Source organism: Rhincodon typus, chromosome 4 (assembly GCF_021869965.1).
Source record: "Rhincodon typus isolate 14 chromosome 4, sRhiTyp1.1, whole genome shotgun sequence".
In the NCBI taxonomy this organism is placed as follows: Eukaryota; Metazoa; Chordata; class Chondrichthyes; order Orectolobiformes; family Rhincodontidae; genus Rhincodon; species Rhincodon typus.
In genome coordinates, this window is record NC_063335.1 from 85,774,091 (window position 1) to 85,796,357 (window position 22,267).

The 22,267-nt window shown below is 39.0% G+C and overlaps 1 protein-coding gene across 2 annotated transcripts in view; it reads left to right on the top strand.

Moving 5' to 3' along the window:
• Nucleotides 1-448: 448 nt before the first annotated feature.
• LOC109912830 (dpy-19 like 4) overlaps nt 449-22,267 on the top strand; it is an 86,545-nt gene continuing 64,726 nt past the window's right edge. The window contains exons 1-3 of one of the 2 annotated variants that reach the window (XM_020512271.2): nt 466-527; nt 4,854-5,102; nt 11,251-11,372. In XM_020512271.2, the coding sequence (XP_020367860.1) occupies nt 515-527; nt 4,854-5,102; nt 11,251-11,372 (384 nt within the window). In that variant the 5' untranslated portion in view covers nt 466-514. Of the gene's footprint in view, nt 528-4,853; nt 5,103-11,250; nt 11,373-22,267 lie in introns of both variants that reach the window. The other variant, XM_048595981.1, reaches the window with a different exon arrangement.

The following is a 22,267-nucleotide window of genomic DNA, read 5'->3' on the forward strand; positions in this document are numbered from 1 at the left end:
GTCAAGGGTCTGAGTTGTTCACTATTCACATGAACTGGCATCAATACAAACTGTACTGAACTCTCAAGCCCTGCACACTTTTTACACGATGTTTTTGTTTCATTGGCCTTCACTATCAACAATGGTAGGTAAACAGAATGCGATCAGATATTTCAATGAATATGTCAATGAATACACCTTCCCTAACGAGGAAATGAAGGATTATAACAAGGCTGAAACTTCCTCGTTAAGGGAGCTTTTTTTTTTGATGCCTGGGAACCATGTTTTGAACCAGTCGGACACAATTACTTGCAGCACCCACGCGGGGAATTCTGACTGGACAGAAAGGTTAATAGGTCGTTTGATTATCGGTAAAGTTAGCATCCTAAGATTGCAAATGGTTATACAGCTATAAATGCTTGCTACTGCATTTTGCAGCAGCTTCTGCTGCTTTGCTGTTTATCTGCAAAAGCTGCAATTGTCCAAGCAGCGCACGCACACACAGGCGGCGCGCGCATGCTCGCTGGCTCGGGCTATGAATGTACCAGGTTTGTATCTGTCTTCATCAATGTATCTTGCAAAAACTGAGTGGCCAAAATAAGATTTGAATTGCATTTTATTCTCTTTTTTTTAAAAAAAAATGCCGAATTGATTATACCCGCGGTCGGGTTTCCATAGTTGCAAATTACATCCGTAAATTGAACCAGGGGCTTTTAAAACAGGAAGACAGCCTGAGTGCCCTTCCTGCCTTGGTGTAAATACATCTGAGCTCTGGAAGCATGGATTGTGGACGTGCGTTGTGCGATCGATTGTTAAATGTGTTATATGAGGCTTAGTTAAGTCAGTTTAAAAAATAGCAGTGGCCCTGTTGGTTTGAAGCATACGATTGGCATGTAGTTAGGTTCATGTGCGCCTTGGTGTTAGGTGAAAAACAAAGTACAGGGATCAGTTGAAAAGTTGCAATACTAAAAAGGTGATTTTTTTAAAAAAAATGCTCAAAAAAATCTATCACCGTTTTGAACAAATTTCATCTTTGGATGGGATCATTCTCAGATCACTATTAAGCTTTGCAGACCAAATGTTTCTGCTTTTCAATTGGAAATCTTTGAGTTATCTGATCAAATCTGGGACTTTGTAATCGGCCTCAGCACTGCTGAACTGGAGGGAAGGTCAGCAAAGTCTTTTGCTTCTGATTATCGCTAAGTGACACTTGATCGCAAGTATAGGTGTGTGCTGCAGATAGGACCATAACTGGGCTCACTTCTGGCATCTTCCAGTCAAATCGGTTGCTGACAGTACCTTGTAAAGGCTGGGGCGACAGAAAAGCTGTTGCCTTCAGTCCCTGCCACAAACTCTGCTTCCTGCCTACTGACTAGAGGATAGATTTTAAAAATTTGCAATAAATGTTAGGCAAACCATCAAAATCCATACCCTATAAATGATTTAAAAATCAGTAGCCCACAGCACTGTTGATGTTTAGCCAGTTAGCTTAGTTCGCTACTGCAATCCTAAGATCTATCACTCAGGCTGAAATTCTTCTTATTTGGTTTCAGATGCTAATCTTCCTTTTCTTAATACTTGGGTGGTGTAAAATTATCCAGATTATTAAACATGAATTCCTGCTTCTTAATCTGATTTTACAAAACTTTTCCAATCCTAGATCAGTAGCTCCAAGATGACTCAAAATAACTGCATGTTCACTTGTTGCATTTTTTTTTAATCTTCACAGAAATTCTCTTTCTTTAGCAGCTGAGAGAAGCAGAACTATTTACAATTTTTAGACTGAAATGTGAAGATAGAGTACATTTTTCTAACTGTTGGGCCTTGTATTGCTCATTTTGTCCATCCACGCTTGAGCTAGTCGGCCAATTGAATGCATTTGATTGTCCTACTTTGACTCAGAGGAATGGTAGAATGCAGCTTAAAAGGACACCGTTCAGCCCGACATCATTGTGTTGGCTGTTTTGAAAAGCTTTGTTCCACTCAACTGTTCATTCATGATAACATTGCCGTTTTGCATCCTTCAGATATTTATCTAATTTTGAAAGTGTTGAATTTGTTTCCAGTGACCTTGTAGGTGCTCACTCTAGATCATAATGAATTTCTGTAATTTAAAAAAAAAATCTGCTTACCTCCCTCTGATTATTTTGCTGATTACCGTAAACTGTGTTCTCTTCTTTTTGGCATGGCCTGCCTTTTTTCAAGCATTCTTGGTGTCCCTGATCCTGCAGTTTCTTTAGGATTGCAATATTTAGTTTACATTGCTTCATTCATCCTTCCAAAATACATCATTCATTGTCACAAAATTATATAATCTTTTATTTTGGAGACATCTACTTCAAGCTTGTTAGAGAAAATAATTTCTTTCTCTAGTCATTCTCCTTTCTGCCCCAGAACAATCAACTTTTTCTTGTACTATTACAATTTGCTTCTTGGCTAACTACCATTTGAAGCGTTTGATCCAGAACTTGCACTCTGATGCGTCACATTGTCTTTCTTGTCACCTTGGATTCTGAAATTGTTTCAACTCAAACTCCGAGGTACATTTGCATTTATTTCAGATGTACTTGTCTGAGTAAATTTTAGATTCCATTGAAATGTTTTAAGCACATAAAGCACTGTGAATAATAAATAGAATCCCTATTAAGTCCACACTGATCCTCTGAAGAGCAACCCACCCAGACTCACCTCCTTTGTCTATCCCTGTAACCCTGCATTTCCCACGGCTAAGCCACCTAGCCTGTGCATCCCTGGACACGGTGGGTAATTTAACATGGCCAATCCACCTAACCTCACGTCTTTCGACTGTGGGAGGAAACCAGAGCACCCAGAGGAAACCCACACAAGTTGCCTGAGAGTGGAATGGAGCTCAGGTCCCTGGCACCGTAAGGCAGCAGTGCTAACCACTGAGCCACCATAAACCAATGGCCATTATTTTACTACTTGTCTGTCAGTTAGATAAGTAAATTTGTGCTGTTAAGTGTAAATTACACATATTAAATATTTCTTGTGTGCAATACAGTAATAAATAAGTATGTCTGAATTTAATTTCTTACCAACTCCATATAAACCACAGATAAATATCTCCCTCCATCATAGCTCCCAGTGTATGAGTTTGTTTGAAGTCACACAGTCTTGAAGACTTTTTTTGTCTTCTGAGCAAGATTAGTTCAGTAGTTAGATTAAATTTTCAGTGATCCCTTGGATCATTCAGGGTGCCCTTTGTTTTGGCAGGCACTGTATTTCTGCAGAGTCTCATCCTTGTCCACTAATTGTCACAGAGATGGATTGAAATGTATTTGTTTAGTGTCTCTGCAATTTCCTTATTTCCCACCATAATTTTTCTTTTCTCTGCCTGTAAGGGATTTGTGTTGAATTTTTCCAGTCTCTTTGTTTCATACGTCCATATATCAGCTTTTACAATATTTAAGTTTTCTTGCTGCTTACTTTTTCATAATTTCTTGGTTATTCTCTAGTAAAACCTAAAATCCTCCCAATCCTCTAGCTTCTTGCTTATTTTGTTAACATTGTGTTTTCCCTAAATCTAATTCACCATAACCTCTCCAGTCCAGACATTTGAAGTCTGGAAACACTGAAAGATCTACAGACTAACCATTCAGTTAGTTCAATGGTGCAAACAGTTTGAGCCCATTACCGGTAGTCCACCCAGCAACACTAGTAGTTACCAAACAGTAAACACATCTGACTATTCCTGGCATTGTGGTAGAGCTTGACTTTCACGGTGGCTCATGCCTTTCGATGACTGTGATCAATAGACTGAGTTTCGATGCTGCCAACACAACAAACCTGATGCCCACATGAAAAAGCTACTGCAGCAAAAACAGTGGCATGGTCTGCTTGCCCAAAACACAATGTTGAAGATTTAATGAACCCTCCAACAGGTCAAACAGTGTCAAATTTTCAACAAGATAAAATATGCCTGAGTGACACTTCTTATCTCTCTGGGTGGCCACTGACCAGAAGGTTGTCATGGATAATGAAATAATGCAATATGATAAAATAGTTTTCCAGTTTCATACTTATTAAATATGTGCAGTAACTAATAAAGGAGCTTGTGCACACTGTGCATAACATTCTTCCAATTTTCCAAATGTATATATTTCTCCATTGGCTTCTGGCTCACACATTTGAGGTTCGGTATTCTGACATAGGAAAGTGGGATCACAGGAATAGGAACATGAAACCAGGAGTATGCCATTCAGGCCCTTGAACCTGTTCTGCCATCCAGTGGGACCATGGCTGATCTGCGATTTAACTCCATATGGCTGCCTTTACCCTATATCCCATAAATCAGTCTATAAATCAGAAACAAAACCGAAAGCCAGAAATGACATTGATTGCGAGACGTCTTTAACTCTCTTAACAGCTGTACTGTCTTAGTTAGGACCAGTTAGACTATATTTCTTGTGGAGCTTTTATGCCTCAACAGAATATATACCAGGTGTAAAATATGAATTATTCTTTAATATTTTATTTTCTATTTGCTATGGCATACTAAGCCATTTAATTGGGGCAGTAAATATTTTGAGGGAGTAGCTCTAATATTATTATTTAAATTTTAGCAACAAATTCCAGATATTTAAAATCTTTAGATCTGGCAGCTGTTGTAGGATTGAATATACGGTATTTAGTATTTTTAAAGCTACAACATTTCTGTTTATCTGTCTGATGAGAAAAAAAAATTTGACTGTGTACCTGTTGAAGAGCAACCACTTTGTTCTAAGTTATTTTTATGCCAGAGATGCCAATGGTGAATAATGGTAATTTCCAATTTTTTGGGAAGTGAATTCGGAGTGTTCTATTGTTCCAAGCAATTTAATGTTTTCAATATCATTGAAGGTTTAACTCTGTAGGTGAAATGACAGAACTGAGAAAGAGAACACAGAAATGTTTAGAAGAACCCGCCATTCAGGAGGAGACCAAGTCAGTAGTGGTAGCAGATGCAGAGTCTGCTCCAAAGGATGAGGGTGAGCAAGTCTGTTCCGAGGAAATCCTTTCCAAGGAGGAAGAAAAGAAGGAAGAAAAAGAGGAGGTGAACGCAGCAAAACTGACATTGAAAGACAAAATAGTCGGCATAGGAAGCAAGGATGCAAAGAGCAAATGTGAGCATAGTTAATTTTTTTTTTGAAATTTTGTTCATTTGTGGGGTGTGTTCCGCTGACAAGACCAGCATTTAAAGCAAATTTGTTTAATGAGTTTAATTGCTAAAGGCATATCCAGAAATGGTGGAAAGGTTAACATTGGGAGCGCTCAAGAAACAAAATTGAGGGGATCACCGCTATCTAGGTAGATTGTATGGTTCATTTATTGCACCTCGCTAATTGCCCTTGAGAAGATTGAACTGGATTCTTGATACTAATGAGTTGCTTGCTAGGCCATTTCAGAGGCAATTAAAAGTCAACCATATTGCTGTGAATCTGGAAACATATGTAGGCTCGTCTGGGTAGGAATGGCAGATGGCTTTCCTAGAAAACATAGTGTACTAGCTCAGTTTTTACATCAGGTAGTTTCATCATCACCCTCACTGATGCTAACTTTCTAGTTTATTTCAGAGTTAAATTAATTACATTCTTGAGTTGCCATCGTGAGATTTCAAAAGTTAAGAAACATAACCGCTAGCAGTGTGATCCTCTTTTCTTTCTTTTACCTGCAATGACATTTTAAAGATTTCTGTCTAAAGATTGTCATAGTTAGCAGCTAACATTTATTATCAGTAGAAATTGTGCCAAGTAATTTATTCTCAGTTTTATTTCACTTAGAGACTGGTGTAAACAATGCAGGTGTTATTGTATTGAATGAGAAATACTTGGGAAGAATAGAACTCGCTTGTCATCACAAGAAACCAATTTATGGTGTTTAAGAAAAGACTTCTCACACTCACTACCAGTTTATCTAATATCTCCTCATAACTAAAACCTTCTTCAAGCCCAGGCAACATCCTGTTAAATCTCCTTTGCATCCTCTCACTTCAGTCACATCCCTCCTATAATATGGATTCTAGATTTGCACACACTAATCAAGCAGTGGCCTAACCAATGTTTTATACAGCTCCAACAAAGTCTCCCTGCTCTTAAACTTTATGTCTCAGCTAATAAAGGTAAGCAACCCAAATGCCTTTCATGGCATCACTTCTCTATATCTCCGTAATCTTTGTAGAATCATACAGTACCGAGTCTGAACGGACAAAAAAAACCTAGTTCAAATGTACATTGCCTCCTACTTTCCAATACTTGGCAAATAGCCTTGAATACTATGACATTTCAAGTGCCCATCCAAGTACTTTTAAAGCTTCTGAGGTTTTCTGCCTCAACTACCCCCCTCAAACGCAGTGCATTTGAGATTCCCACCTACCCAAACTTTTCCTCAAATCCCCTCTTAAACCACCTGACTTTCACCTTAAAAATATTCCCCCTTGTTATTGACCCTTCAACTAAAGGGAACAGCTGCTTTTTATCCAGCCTGTCCATGTCGATCGTAATCTTACACACTCCAATCAGGTCTCCACTCAGCTTTCTCTGCTCTAATGAAAACAATCTGACCTTATCCAGCCTCTGTTCATAGCTAAACTGCTCCATCCCAGGCAACATCCTGGTGAATGTTCTTTGCACCCCTCCAGTGCACTTATATCCTTTTATATAGTGTGGTGACCAGGAGTGCACACAGAACTCCAGCTGTAGCCTAACTAAACTTCTGTACAACTCCAACATAACCTCATTGTTGTTATAATTTATGCCATGACTGAAAGGAAAGTGTTCTGTATGGCTTCTTAGCTACCCTATCAACCTGTCCTGTCACCTTCAGGGATCTGTGCCTAAGCACCCCAAGATTTTTATCCTACCAATATCACATACACCTAGCCACAGACAGTGCTTAAGCACCAAAGCCCCATTGTTTGCCTACCATCCCTGGCAGGCCTCAAAGCTGCATTAATGTGAAGTCTCATGTTTAATTTTCGTGCAAGCTTCATATTCACATCTCTCAACTTCCATAGACTGAGAACTGTTCAAATGTGACAGCTGCAAGGACCAAACAAATGGCACAACTTTCACTGGCAAAAATGCTCATCCTGTAAGTGAAGATAGTTTTAGTATAGAAGGGCAAAATGTGTTGGCACAGGCTTGGAGGGCTGAAGGGCCTATTCCTGTGCCGTATTGTTCTTTATTCTTCATCTGTTTCTCTGAGCTCCCTAGTATTCCATCATTCATTGAGTGTTAAAACCCATCTGCTATTGATCTGACCAATCCAACCTAAGACCTTCTTCCTCACTGTCAACTATCTGGCCGATATTTGTGTCATCTACAAACTTGCATTTCATACTGTCATATTTTCTTCTCTATCACTTACATATGTCACAAACAATAAGGCACCCAGTAATGATCCTTGTGATTCGCTACTGGATACCAGCCTCCAGTCACACAAGCTACCTTCTACCACCATCCTCTTTCTCCTACAGTTAGCTGATTTTGGATCCAACTAGCCAAGTTACCTTCTTGATCAGTTTTGGAGACTGTGTCAAAAGCTTTGTTGAAATCCATATTAAATACATCAAGTGCACTACCATCATCTATACACCTGGTCACCTACTCAAAATTCAGGCAAATTTGTTAGGTATGATCTCCCTCTGACAAAGCCATGCTGACTATCCCTGACCAAACCGTGCTTGCTCGTTCTTTAGAATTTTCTTTGGCAGTTTTCCTTCCACCGATGAGATTCTCTGGTCTGTAATTCCCCAGGTAGTCCATCTGGTTTTGTTTCTTTGTTAGACATTTTTATAGTGATTTTTACAACTAAGTGGCTTGCTATTTCAGGCCACATCAGCGGGCACTTGAGAGTTACCCACTTGCTTTGGGTCTGGAGTCACGTGGAGGCCAGGCTAGGAAAGGATGGCAGATTTCCTTCCCTGAATGGTATTAGTGAACCAGTTGGAATTTTTCCAACAATCGGCAATGGTTTCATGGTCATTATTAGAGTTTTAATTCCAGATATTTATTGAATTTAAATTCCACCGTCTGCCACGGGGACTTAAACCTGGCTTAATAGACTAGTGGCAGTACCTCTAGGTCATTGCCTCCCACTTGATATACTTATGGAATATCTTGGGCATCTCCCTAATCTTACCTTTCTTTTCTGTCCCTCTTTGCTCTCCTAATTGCTTTTTTAAGTTCACCTCTGAACTTTACTCCACCAGGGCCTCAGTTGATTTTTTTTTTTCCCTTTGTACCTGTTAAAAGCCTGTCTTTTCCTTCTTTCTGGGTTCTCTTGGTTTGTTGCTCCCTCATTTCACCCCAAAGGGAAGGTTTTGGGCTTATTGGGCTTTTTTAAAAAAATAATTTGTGCCTTCAAATGTTTTATTATCCCAAAGATGCTATAAAGTAAAAGATGCTGCTATTCTTTTTACTGTTGAGTGTGATTGCCTCCACTGTTTCTCTACTTATTTCATCTCATGTAGTTATCTTCTCTGGGGGTTCAATCATGGATATCCTTTCCTATGATACATCACCCTGACACAGTCTATCCTACATACATCTCCACATCCTGAACAATGTGGTTGACTCTTAAATGGCTTCTGACATGATCTAGAAAAGCCACTTGGTTGTATTCAAGAAGCCAGTTTACAATTGCCTTCGCAATGACAGTTAGAATTGTGCAATAAAATAGCCATACAACCCTCTGAGATGTTTGTGCCCCGCTCATGTTTGTTTCTTGAGCATCCCCAAATTTAATCCCTCTACCATTTCTGGCCTTGCCTTTAGACATTACACTCTACACTAAAACCTCGCTTCCTCTCCACCTCATTTTCTTCCTTTAAGACATTCGTTAAAAACTTGCCCTTTTGACTAAGCTTTTAGCCTTCTGCTGTAGTAAATCTTTATTATATTCAGTGTCTTTTTTTTCTTTTGTAACCTGTGCCTTTAGATGTTTTATTAACCCAAATGTGCCATAGACATACAAGATGCAATTGAACCTTTTACTGTTGAATGTGATTGCCTGTATGATTTCTCAAGCTCACTAGTCTCAAGTTTCTTCATTTGTGCCTGTGTGCTTATGATTTCCGTTGCGAACAACATTGGTTTCAATTATTTGTCCAAAATAAATGGAGATAAAAGCGGTGCCACCTTCCACCCCTATGTTATCTAATTCTCCACTTATAGTTCAGTTTACAACCTTCTCTCAGAATTGAGACAATTCTGTTACAAAGGGGTGGTCGACACCTGTCTGCGAAACCCCCAGAGAAGCTTGCCTGACCTCGTAATCTGTTGAAGGAAGTGTGTGATGTAGTATAATCTGCCTCTTACCCCAAATCTGTTCTAAAGGAGTGGTTAAATGAAAGAAATCCCTGATACTCACTTTATAATCAACAAGTAACAATTTATTTATCTGACAGAACAGTGAACAAATTATCAAACCAAACAATTCCCCCTTAACTACTAAGTATTCCTGAATAAAATGAAGTTCTAATGGTATGCTGTTCCAATAAATACAAGTCCCACTTATATGAACCAAAGTAATAATAAGAAAAAAAAAGTCTGTCAAAATTACAGCCAGGATAAGTCTTCCAGAATGTTGTTTGTCTTCTCTGCTGTTTTCCAGTTAGGAACACATTCCTCCATCAAATTCTTATGTCAAGAATATTAGCTAAGAGTGCCATAGAACCTTCATTTAGATGGTGCTTAATCTGAGAGCTTGGAGATTTCTGGGAGAGCCAGTAACTTTCACTTTCTATAGAGCTGATGGCTGTTGAGAACTGTCCTCTTAATAGATGGTAGTTTGCTCTCACCCCGGTTTTCAAATAACCTCTTCTTTCATACCCTTGATGACCTATTAATTGGTTCTAGGTTGTCAAAAGCATCAGATTTAAATTTAATTGGGTTTTGGTATCTAGGGCCTGGTTTAAATTAATTGGCTAAATTCAAAAACCTGTTGTCTTGATAAAAATACTGCTTTTTCCTGCTAACGGTATAGCCTTTTGATGCAATGTTCAATTTCAAGAACTCCCTGTGCAACTGCTGCTGCCTGCAGATCTTTTTAATTTTCCAAACCTAAAAACAAGTCTTTTAAGGGGACCACGCACTCTTTTTCTTCCCCCCCCCCGCCCTATCATTTTACAATCGTCAAATACTCTGCCCAAGCTCACAGCAGCTCTGACTAAAGATAGGAGTAGTACCCTTTAATGTAGTATTTTGCTCTTCCTAAATCCCTCTGCAGTGTTATCAATATTTATAGTGTTCGCAGTTTTCATAAAGATATGCATGTCACAGAATTAAATTTTTCCAGAAGTGCTTGCAAATATCTCCTAATAAAAGTATTACTAAATCAATTTAGTAATTTTGTAAATTTGGGATAAATATAAAATGACTGGAATCTGAAATGCATTATCTGTTTCACTGTGGCCATGTACCTTTTTCCCTTGTGAACCAGCTCTGTTTGATGTTTTAAATTTCTGTCTGCTGCTGCACATCAATTTTGAGTTTATGCTGTTTTGAATTTGAACAATTTGAATTTGGCATCAGAGGTAGTAAGAATTGCTGATGCTGGAGTTGGAAATAACAGTGTGGAGCTGGAGGAACACGGCAGGCCAGGCAGCATCAGAGGAGTCGGAAAGCTGACGTTTCGTGTCCGGACCCAAAATATCAACTTTCCTGCTCCTCTGATGCTGCCTGGCCTGTTGAATTTGGCATTGCTTTGTTCCAAAAAACAATTACTATTTGATGTTTGGAATAATTCTGGGAATCCAGTATCTAATGTAAGAAAAAAACAAATCAATGCATGTTGGAAGAACCAATTGTTCCAAACTCTCAGGGCTATCCAAACTTAGTTGAAATTTAGCTTGAACATTATCTGTAAATTACAATTAAATTTAATTGTAATTATACCCTTATGCACAGGTCATTGTGGAACAGAGTTGCACAAAGACAGCCTATGGTTTTATAAATAAGCAATCCAATAGGACTGGACTATAATTTTGTTTAACATTGTTTCCGAATTAATTTTGACTTATAACAATGAGTTAATGTGTTGTACTGCGCTAAGTTGCACCTGTTCTGACCTTGACCTTAAGGCGGAAAAGAGGCACATTCAATTGTAAAAGTTAACTATGTTAATTAATACTGTTGCTTTCAACAATTGCAAGTGGATATGTTTATGTATACAAATTATTGTTATTCTAGTCTGTATTTAAAAATTTAAAAGACTATGTCTGAAGTTTCTATGTTTTCTATATGTTTGCAAGTTCTTTTTAATGTTTTGCAGCTGCAGTTCATCAGTGGGTAAAGTTTTTCTTTGGCAGCTGGGCAGCAATTGCAAGTGGAATGTTATATGCTGTGTACCTTTCCACCTTTCATGAAAGAAAATTCTGGTTTTCTAGCAGGCAGGTGAGTTTGAGGCTTAAATTAAGCAATGCATTGGGGATCTGAAATAAAAACAAAAAAAGTTTTGGCAATATTCAACAGGTCTGAGGTTTATCTAAATTCCTGTTGATCATAATGTAAATGTCATTGTACCATCCTGCTGTCAGCCCTTCTCCCCCACAATCCTCCATTTCTGCAAGTGGTGACTCTCACTAATAAGCAGATGTGGTTCTCTGGTAACTTGTTCTGTAGTTATTTTTCACATGTAAATAAAGGCAATTGTCAAGCTTTATCAATGATCCTTGAACCAGATGATTGAAAGACCAGTTTAAAAACAGCGGGCTGCTGGTATTGATTGTCAGTTTCACAAAATCACAGAAATGTTACAATGCAGACTGGGCCTGTTCAGCCCAGCTGTCTGCACCAGCTCTCCGAATGAGCACTGTGACTTAGTGCCATCCTCTTGTCCTTTTCCCATAATGCTGTTCATTGTTTCTATTCAAATAATCACCTGATGTCAACTTGGATGCTCTGATCCTGTCATTTTCAGGCAGTGCATTCCAGAACTACTTGCTGTGGCAGAAAAAATGTTTTCTCATAGTGCACTTGCTTCTTTTGCAAATCACTTCAATCTATACCCTCTCATTCTCAGCCTTTTATGAGTGGACGCAGTTTCTCCCTATGCTGTCTATAGTGAGGAGGTGATGGCCTAGTGATATTATTGCCAAATGGTTAATCCAGATACCCAGGTAATGTTCTAAGGACCCGGGTTCAAATCCTGCCACAGCTGATGGTGGAATTTGAATTCAGTTTAAAAAAAAATGGTCTGGAATTAAGAGTCTGTTGATGACCAATTGTCAGAAAAATCCATTTGGTTCACTAATGTCCTTTAGGGAAGGAAACTGCCATTCTTACCTAATTCTTACCTTGCAGTTCTGAGGAAGGGTCACCGGACCCGAAATTTTAACTCTGATTTTTTTTCTTCACACATGCTGCCAGATCTGCTGAGCTTTTCCAGCAACGTCTGTTTTTGTGCCATTCGTACCAGGTCTGGCCTACGTGTGACTCCAGACCAACAGCAATGTGTTTGACTCTTAACTGAACAAGATGGGCAATAAAGGGTTTTGGCCCAAAACATTGACTTTCCTACTCCTGTGATGCTGTCTGACCTGCTGTGTTTGTTCAGCTCCACATTTATTGACTGAAGATGGGCAATAAATGCTGGCCAAGCCTGCAAAGCCCTCATCCCATGAATGAATTAAAAAAAACTCAGTGTAGACTTTTTCATAATTTTGATAACTTCTATCAAACTTCATCTTCACCTTTTCCTCCTCAAGGAAGTAGTCTCACTTTCCAATCTACCTTCATAAATAAAGTTCCTCATCCCTGGAACCATGCTTGTAAGCTTCTGCTGCACTGTCGAATGCATTCATATCCTTCCTGAAGTGTGTTGCCCAAAACTGTACACTATACTCCTGTTGAGGTCAAATGAGTGTCCAAATTAGAAGCAGAAGTAGGCCATTTAGCCCTTCAACCTAGCTTCACTGTTCAATAAGATCATGCCTGAACTTTATCTGCCACCTTTCAATCGGTTCTACTCCACCATCTCGTCAATGTCCCTTAGAAGTTTGATACTATCCTCCTCACAGTTTGCAATGCTTCCAAATTTTCTATCTTGGAAATTGTCCTGCGTACACAAGGGCCTAAATTATTAATATATAACAGGAAAAGCAAGAATTCCAGGACTGATTCCTGGGGAACCTCACATCTAAAGCTCCTCCTGTCCAAAAAGTAGCCATTAACCATTACATTTTTTCCTATCACTTTTTTTATTTTACTCTCAATTCTTCTGACCCTTTTTTATTTGTTAATATTTATAGGATTCAATGGCAAGGTCTGTGCCTAAGAAATGATGCCAGCACATGGACAGGCTGTATCCCCAAATGAATGTATTTTTGGCAGTTGGGGATCAGGTGTAAGATGGAAGGGTCAAATTTGAATAACTGCTGTGGAAAGTAGAGGAAAAAAAATCTACTCTTTCCAATGAGTTCTGTAGGCCTAGTATTGAATATTGAGGTTTACTTGAATGGTGATAAATATTCTAATACAATCGTTACAGGCAATCATCCCAATATTTTTCCTTGCTTTTGACATGCATCTTTCTGAAGTTGCATACTGACACTAACTATCCCCACAACACACTTTGTTATTCAGATGAGCAGCGGCATATACTAGACAAATAGTACTAATATTTGCATTCGCTATTAAGATTAAAGAGCTGTTTATAAAGTAGCATGGTGAATATTTCAGACAGTTCAGCAAGTACTTACTGATTTAAAAGGGTGTGCTTGTTGCAGGCACATTGGGATTTACAAGCAGTGTCCATTCATAATTCACACTTTTGTTATTCCTTGTTTTGCATTTATTTATTTAATAGGCTGCAAATATTTCAAACAGTCAGATCTTTAAGCATTTTCAATCAGCTGTTCATACTAATTTTAAAATATAAATGTATTAATGGTGAGATTCTGGACGTAACAGTTAACAAGACCTTTTGGTAGGCAGGGCAGGTTGAGAGTGCAGTTAACAAAACCAGGATCTGTATCAAAGGTCATAGAGTATATAAATGCAACTTATAATAAACCTGGAGAAAATGCTGGTTTACATAAGAACTAAGAGTGAGAGGCAGTTCAGCCCCTTGATTCTGCTGTGCCATCTAATAGAATCATGGCTGATCTTGTCTCAGTCTCAACTCCACTTTCTTACCCATTCTTCATAACCCCTCAATCCACCACTAAAGATCTGTTTATCTCCTCCGAAAATGTATTCAGTGTCTTGGTGTCTTCCACACCAAAGATTCATGACACTTTGAGCAAGGTAATACCTCCTCATCTCTGTCTTAAATCTGCCTCTCTTTAGCCTAAAACTATGACCTGCTGGTCTAGATTTCCCGTACAAGAGGAAACATCTGATCTACGTCTACTTTGTCCATTTGCCCTCCTTTTTGACAGCTGTACCTGCATACTAACTTCCTGTGACTTGTGCATAAAGGCACCCAGATCTGTCTGCACTTTATTAAAGTTTCTCTTCATTTAGATAATACTTTTTTTTTTAATCTTCTGACCAAAGTGGTTAACTTTTCTGAATTTCCCATTACTAATTTCTTAATAATGGATTCCAACAATTTCCCAACCATCCATGTTAAACTAACTGGTCTATCGTTTCTTAGTTTCTGCTTCCCTTTTTGAATAAGAGCATTAAATTTCCGGGAATCTTTCCAGAATCCAAGGAATTTTGGAATATTATAACCAATGAGTCCATTATCTCTGCTGACACTTCCTTTAAGACCCAAGGATGTAGGCTAAAACCCCCTCAGGACTTATATACCTTTAATCTGAATAGTTTGCTCAGTACATTTTCACTACTGATGGCAGTTGTTTTAAGTTCCTCCTGGTCAGTAATCACTGCACTACTCGTTACTATTCGGATTGTTTCAGTGTCCTCACTGTGAAAACTAAGGCAAAATATTGATATAGTGTTTCTGCCATTTCTGTGTGCTCCAGTATTAACTCCCAACTCTTGTCCTCTAGGGAACCAACGTTCTTTCTAACTAATCTCTCTTCCTTTTTATAGTATAGAAGCTTTTGCTGTCCATTTTTGTACTTAACCTTTGGCCTATATATTACTTCTTTGGTAACACTTTGTTAGTATTTAAAAGTTTCCCAGTCCTTTAGTCTGCCACTGACCTTTGCAATATGGTATGCCTTAGCTTTTGCCCTTGTTATATTTAACTTTCTTGCTTAGCCCCTTTATAGTCTTTCCTCCTCTTTTAGAATTTATTCTAGTTGGGAGGAAGTGAATATCTCATTAAATGTCTGTCACTGTTCATCAACTGTTCAGTCTTTCTGCCCAGTCCACTAAGGCCAAATCTGTCCTTATGTCTCTGTAATTACCTTTGTTTACCAGCTGAGCACTATTTGGGGGCTCACGTTTCTTATCCTCAAATTGAATTTCAAATTCCAGCTTGCTAAAATCACTCTTCCCGGAGGATCCTCTACTATGACATTTTTCATTAATTAACCCCATCTTATCACATCATGTCCAGTTCATAACCTCCAGGATAACTCAAAATGTTTCACAGCTGATTAAGTATTGTTGAAGTCATAAATGTAATAGCTACTGCCTTCCAGAAAAGGATTCATGAATAATGGAGAGCAGGAAAAGGGGAAAGTGCAGTGTTCATCACTTGATGTTAATGTGACTTTTCTGTTGTGCAGTGGCTGGTAAATCAGTTAAAATTAACAGTACAATAAATTTTTGCAAGCTACATTCTACGTTTTACACAAGTTTTTCTCTCCCTTGGTTTGTATCAATTTTAGAAATGAGAAGTGGGCATCAAATATATGTCCAGCAAAGTACAGAACTGCATCTACAATATGAAATAAAGTTGATTTTTTAAAAGTACTGTGATTGATAAACCACTGTTGAAAAATTTTCTAACTCACCCATTTTCCCTGTGTAAAGAGCCTTTTCTTAAATGTATGTGTAGGATATTGGAATATTTTGATTTACATTTTGTATATTAATTTTCTTTATAATTGCATATATCTGAAATTGACAATGAAACACTACTGGAAAGAATCTTCAGTAATCTAAGTGGCCTTTCTCTAAGTATTATGCTTGTGGCTTGGATCACCCTCCAGGATGTTAAATGGCTAATCTGGAGTCTGTGCCGGTGGTATGTTATGGTTCATTCTGTGGCATTGTGGCATCTTCCCTGGTTGTGTCCTGGATTGGAAATTGAACCTGGAGCTTCTCTCTCAGAAGCAGGGATACTACGCATTGCTGCACTACAAGACCTTCAGACGCTGTATTAATGCACTTTAAAATTACCTTGCCATTTTGATTATGAACTTAGGTTCCTTTGGAAAGTATGGCAACTTGCTGGCATGTTTGTCCAAACTTTCCTATACTTTAAGCCTAAAATTGTTGCTGTGCAAAAGTATAAGTCATTATGCCTGATGTTGATTGTTTTGAGACATCAAGAAGCGTTTGGTTGCTAATGGTGTGAGAAATTTCCAATTTCTATCATGACTGAAAATATTTACAAGCTTTAGATAATACATTCATTGTTCGGACCTATACCCTGCAAACCCTTTGGAGATCTATCGTGGTCAGAATCAAGTGATTTTTAAAGTAGCACATTTGATTTTCAGATATAGAAATGTAAAGAAGCAGCCAAGAATAAAATCAGAATGCTATACTTCTATTTGTTCAGTGGCTGTGCTTCCTGCTTGCTAGGCCAGCATTTATTGCCAATCCCTATTTGCCCTTGGAGAAGGCAGTGGTGTGCTGATTTCTTGAACTAATGCAACCTTTGGGGCATAGAGGCACCCCACCATGCTACCGTGAAGGGAGTTGCAGGATTTGATCTAAAGACAGTGAAAGAATGGTGATATAATCCCACTTCAGGCTGGTGTATGCCTGGCAGGGGAATGTACAGATGCTGGTGTTCCTATGTATCTGCTGTCCTTACCCTTCTAGGTGGTTGAGATCATGGATTACAGAGGTGTTTGGTGGAGTTTTGGTGAGTCATTGCAGTGCAACTTATAGATGGTACACAGTGCTGCCCTTGTGTATCCGTGGTGAAGGGATCAAATTTTGAAGATGTCAGTCTAGAGGGCTGCTTGTGTTTGTGTTACACGTTTTGAATATTGATGGCACTGCAGTCTTCAGGCAAGTGGAAAATATTCCCTCACAATTTGGATATGTTCTTTGTAAATGATGGATAGGATTTGGAGAGAGAGCAGTTAATTTACTTGCTGTAGAATTCCTTGCCTCTGAACTGATCTTGTGGGCACTATATTAATATTGCTTATCCAGTTCAATTTTGGTCAGTTGCAATCCCCAGTATAGTGATAGTGGGGAATTTAGCAATGGTAATGTCATTGAGCAAGGGGTGGTGGTTAAATTCTGTCCTGTTGGAGTCAGTCATTGCCTGGTACTTTGTGGTACAAATGTTATTTGCCCCTTCCCAGCATGGATGTTGTCCAAGTTTTCTTGCATATGGATATGGACTGCTTCAGTATCTTGGGTGTTGCAAATGGTGCTAAACATTGTGCAATAGTCAGAAAATGTCCCACTTCTGACTTTATGATCGAGAGAATGTTATTAATGAATCAACCGAAGATGGTAAGGTCTAGGACACTATACTGAGGATCTCCTACAATTATATTATGGTGCTCGGATGATTAACCTCTAATAACCACAGAATTTTTTTTGTGTGCTCGGTATGACTCCAAGCACACATAAAACACATGCTGATTTCCATTGATAATACAGTGTGGAGCTGGAGGAACACAGCAGGCCAGGCAGCATCAGAGGAACAGGAAAGTTGAAAAGTTGTCAGGACGTTTCTTCTTTGATTCCTTTTGCTGGGGCTTCTTGATGACCTACCGGGTCAAATGCCACGTTGATATCAAGGGCAGTCACTCTCATCTCACTTCTGAAATTCAGCTGTTTTGTCCATGTTCTGACTAAGGCTGTAATGATGTCAGCAGCTGGCCTCAGTGGAAATCAAACTGAGCATCAGTGAAAGGTTATACTTTTTCAAGTCCCACTTAATAGCACTGCCAACAACTCCTTCCACCTCTTTGCCCATGATGAAAAGTAAACTGATGGGGCTGTCATTGGCTAAGTTGGATCTTTCCTGTGTTTTTAAACAAGAGCATCCTGGGCAGTTTTGCACATTGTCTTGTAAGTGCCACAGTCATATCTGCACTGGAACAGCTTGGCTAAGTATGCAACTATTTCTGGAACATGCATCTTAAGTACTTTGTCAGAATGTTGACATGGCCCATGATTTTCTCAGTATACACAGCAGTAAGAGAAATTGCTGGAAAAGCTCAGCAGATCTGGCAACATCTGGAAAAAAAATCAGAGTTAACGTTTTGGGTCCAGTGACCCTCCCTTCCTCTTCTCAATACCCAGTGTTTTCAGCCATTTCTTGAAATGCTGTGAAATGAATTGAATTCATTAAAGACTGGCATCTGTGATGCTGGGACCTAACCAGGAGACCTGCCATAACTAACCCTGAGAAAAGAGGAATGTAAATATCAACCAGGATTCTGACTCCTGAACTCTATGCTAGAAATTGCAAGTTCAGGGTCAGAACTTGTGTACAATGTCGCACATTGTTACTACCGCCACTCCATTTCAAGTTTCTCAAAGGCAAAGTCGCTTCGTGTTTAAAGTTTAGACAGGACTGGCACTTGCAAAACTGTTCCACAAGAATCAGCACTTTCAAATTCTTTACATTCACAGAGCCCGGGAATCACAGAATTGTTACGGTGCAGAGGGAGGCCATCCATCCTATTGTGTTTGCAATGGGTCTCTGCGTATTTTCACTTCGTGCCAATCGCCAGCCTTTTTCTCATAATCCTGCATGTTCTCCAAGGAAAACAGCCTCATCTTCTCCAAACTTTCCTCCTAACTGTCTCATCTCTGGAACCATTCTTGCCAACTTTTTCTTTCGATAGTCTGTGAGGGATACCAGTTCCCAGCCGTTAGTCTTCATTGTACTAGTTAACTACAGTCTCAAAGGTTACTGATTTGAATTGGAAAACTACTTAATATAATAAAACCAATTTTTCTTATGATCTAGGTGGTCACAAATCTGCGATAACTTTATTGTCTAATGACTGATGAATTAAGTAGAACACAGGCAGCCAGGCAGGACTATTGTAGATAACTCCATTTCCAAGAGCTGGAATAACTTGCTTGCTGTGCTATATTTATTTTTTCAGTATTACCTTCTTGCAGGGAAGTACTTGTTCTCTGCACTTTCTGGCTGTTCTCAGGCAGATAATGAAACCTCATCTTTTGATGAATCACCCTGAAATTCCTACTTAGTTTCCATCACAGCCTGCATAAAAACAAAGTGCATATTTGTGAAATTTTTTAATATGCTGACTTCAAAACAAATGTTTAAACCTCAAGATGTAGTTAGTTTTTCCGTTCAAAGCATTTCAAAAGCTTTTTCCAGTTTTGCAGCAGGATGTATAGCTATTCTGACTTAAGTGATTAAAGTACTGAAAAGACTTAAGATAATCTATGTTCTCACATTTCTTGTAACAAAGCCTGATTTGACAGTGTTCCAAGCATTGGGCTTTGAACGAAGTATCTGAATATCTCTTTCATAGTATTAGTAAAGAGCCCCACAGATTCATTGTAACGGAAATAACACCATAAGCTACAAAGTTGATTTTCACAGTTTTAGTGTAACAACAAATTTGAAGACACTTGCTAATTTACAGAAACACTTACTTAAACATTTACTTTTGTTTCATGTATTGTGAGACGGTATATTTTTTGATTTATTATTGTTCTACTTCATTTAGAGTCATACAGACCGTTTCATCCAACTTGTCCATGCTTATCAGGCATCCCAATCTGACCTAATACTATTTGTCCCATATCCCTCTGAACCCTTCCCATTCATATGCCCATCCAGATGCCTTTTAAATGTTGTAATTGTACCCGCCTGCGCCATTTCCTGTGGCAGCTCGTTCCATACATGGACCACCCTCTGCATGAAAAAGTTACCCCTCAGTTCCCTTTTAAATCTTCAATGGGCTGAATGGCCTGCTTCCACACTGTAAGGATTCTAGGATTTGATGATACCCCTCTTATTAATTTTGAATGGGCCCACCACCACCCTAGGAAAGGGACCTTGGCTATGCCCATGCCCCTCATGAATTTATAAGTCCCTATAAAGTCACCCCTCAGCCTCTGATGCTCCAGGGAAAATAGCCCAACCTATTCAGCCGCTCCCTAAAACTCAAACCATCCAGTCCCAGTCACAACCTTTGTTTGGTATCACATTATCTACTCCTGCATATTTCATATGAAATTAAATAAATTTAAACTGTCACTGCCTGTTCAAAGTATGAAAGAGAATCCAGGAAGGGATGAGTCAGAGATGGATTATGTAACTAAAGAATTTGAAGCATGATTGATGTAATTCATAAGATTAGGAAAGAAGTAGAAAGTAACATTTGTGCTGTTTGCAGTGCAATGTTCTGCTTGTCCTACAAAGAAAAAAGATAAAATTGAAACTTGTGAGTTGCCCTGGTGACACCTTTTATCTCTGTTTAAGCAAATCTTTTTGTCATCAACAGAGCTGTGATTTTTCAACAAGAGTGCTCTATTTAGAAAAGTCAGTTTTGACCATCTCAGAACATTGTGTAGTCCAGGTTTCCATCGAAAATACTTGCTACCTTTTTTGATGCTGCCATTGTCTCTAAATTCTCAGGCTGCTGGCCTAGCATTTTTTAAAAATGTTATCTAATGATGTTGGTTTTGCTGGCTCGGCCAGCATTTTTTGCTAAACCCTAACTGCCCTGGAGAAGCTGGTGATGAGCTGCCTTCTTGAATTGCCACAGTCCCTGGGATGCAGGTTCAACCACAGTTCTGTTAGGAAGGAAGTTTTAAGGTTTTGAACCAATGACGGTGAAGAAACAGCAATATAATTCCAAACCAGAATGGTGAGTGGTTTAGAGGGGAACTTGCAAGCAGTGGTATTCCTATGCATCTGCTACCCTTGTTCTTCTAGGCAGTGGAAATCCTGAGTTGGAAGGTTCTGGTGGAGGACCTTTCGTGAATTACTGCCATGCATTGTGTAGATAGTACACGTTGCTGCCACAGTATGTTAGTGGTTAAGGGCGTGAATGTTGAAGGTGATGAATGGGGGGTCAGTCAAGGGGGCTGTTTTGTCCTGTCAAGATTTGTGAGTGTTGTTGGAGATTCATTCATCCAGGAAAATGGTGAGTATTCCAATGCACTCCTAATCTTTGCCTTTTAGATAGACCAGCATTAGGAAGAATGGAGATGAGTTACTTGCTGCAGATTTCCTAGCCTCTGACTTACTCTCATAGCCAAAGTATTTATATCACTAGTCGAGTTCAGTTTCTGGTCAATGGTATCCTACAGGGTGTTGATAGTTGAGGATCCAGCAATAGTAATTTATCAAGGACATCAAGGTGTGATGGTTAGATGCTGTCTTGTTGGATATAGTCAGTGTCTGGTACTTGTGTTACTTGAATGTTAATTGGCCAGGATATTGTTCGGATCTTGTTGCATATGGACACTAGTTACTTTAAAGCCTGAGGTATATCATGAACGGTGCTGAGAATTGTGCAATCAACATATGATGTTATTAGTGATCTTATTGGCCATTGATGAAGTGACTGAAAATGGTTGGGCCTAGGACACTATCCTGCAGAACTCCTGCAGAGATGTCCTGGGGCTGAGATAATTGAACTCCAGTAATCAGAACCGTCTGCCCTTTGTGCTAGGTATGACTTCGACTAGTGCTCAGATTTCTCCCTATTCCTGTTGACTTTAGTTTTGCTAGGGCTCGTTGGCGCCATATGTCTGTTACCTAAATGCTGCCTCGATGTCAAAGGCAGTCAGTCTCCCCTCACCTCTGGAATTCAGCTCTTTTTTTATCCATGATGAAGTGAAGGTTATAATGAGATATAAAGTGAAGTGGCCTTGATAAGGGGGATATATGTGGAAACTCCTGTTCCAGTTAGTTGTTTGATTGTTCACAACCAATTATGATGGGATTTGGCAGGACTGCAGAACATTGACCTAATCTGTTGTCTTTAGATTTGCTTTGTTTAGTCTACAGCATACTTATTTTGCTGTTTACCATGTATGTAATCATTTGCTGTAACTTCACCATTTTGTCACTTTACTTTTACATATGTGTAGTACTACTCCAGACATATTCCCTAAACTTCTCGTTGAACCAGGGTTGGTCCCTTGCTTTGTGATAATGATAGCATAAGGGATTTACCCAGCCATGACATTTGACAATTAGACATTCAGTGTAGGCATCACCTGAAAAGTACAAA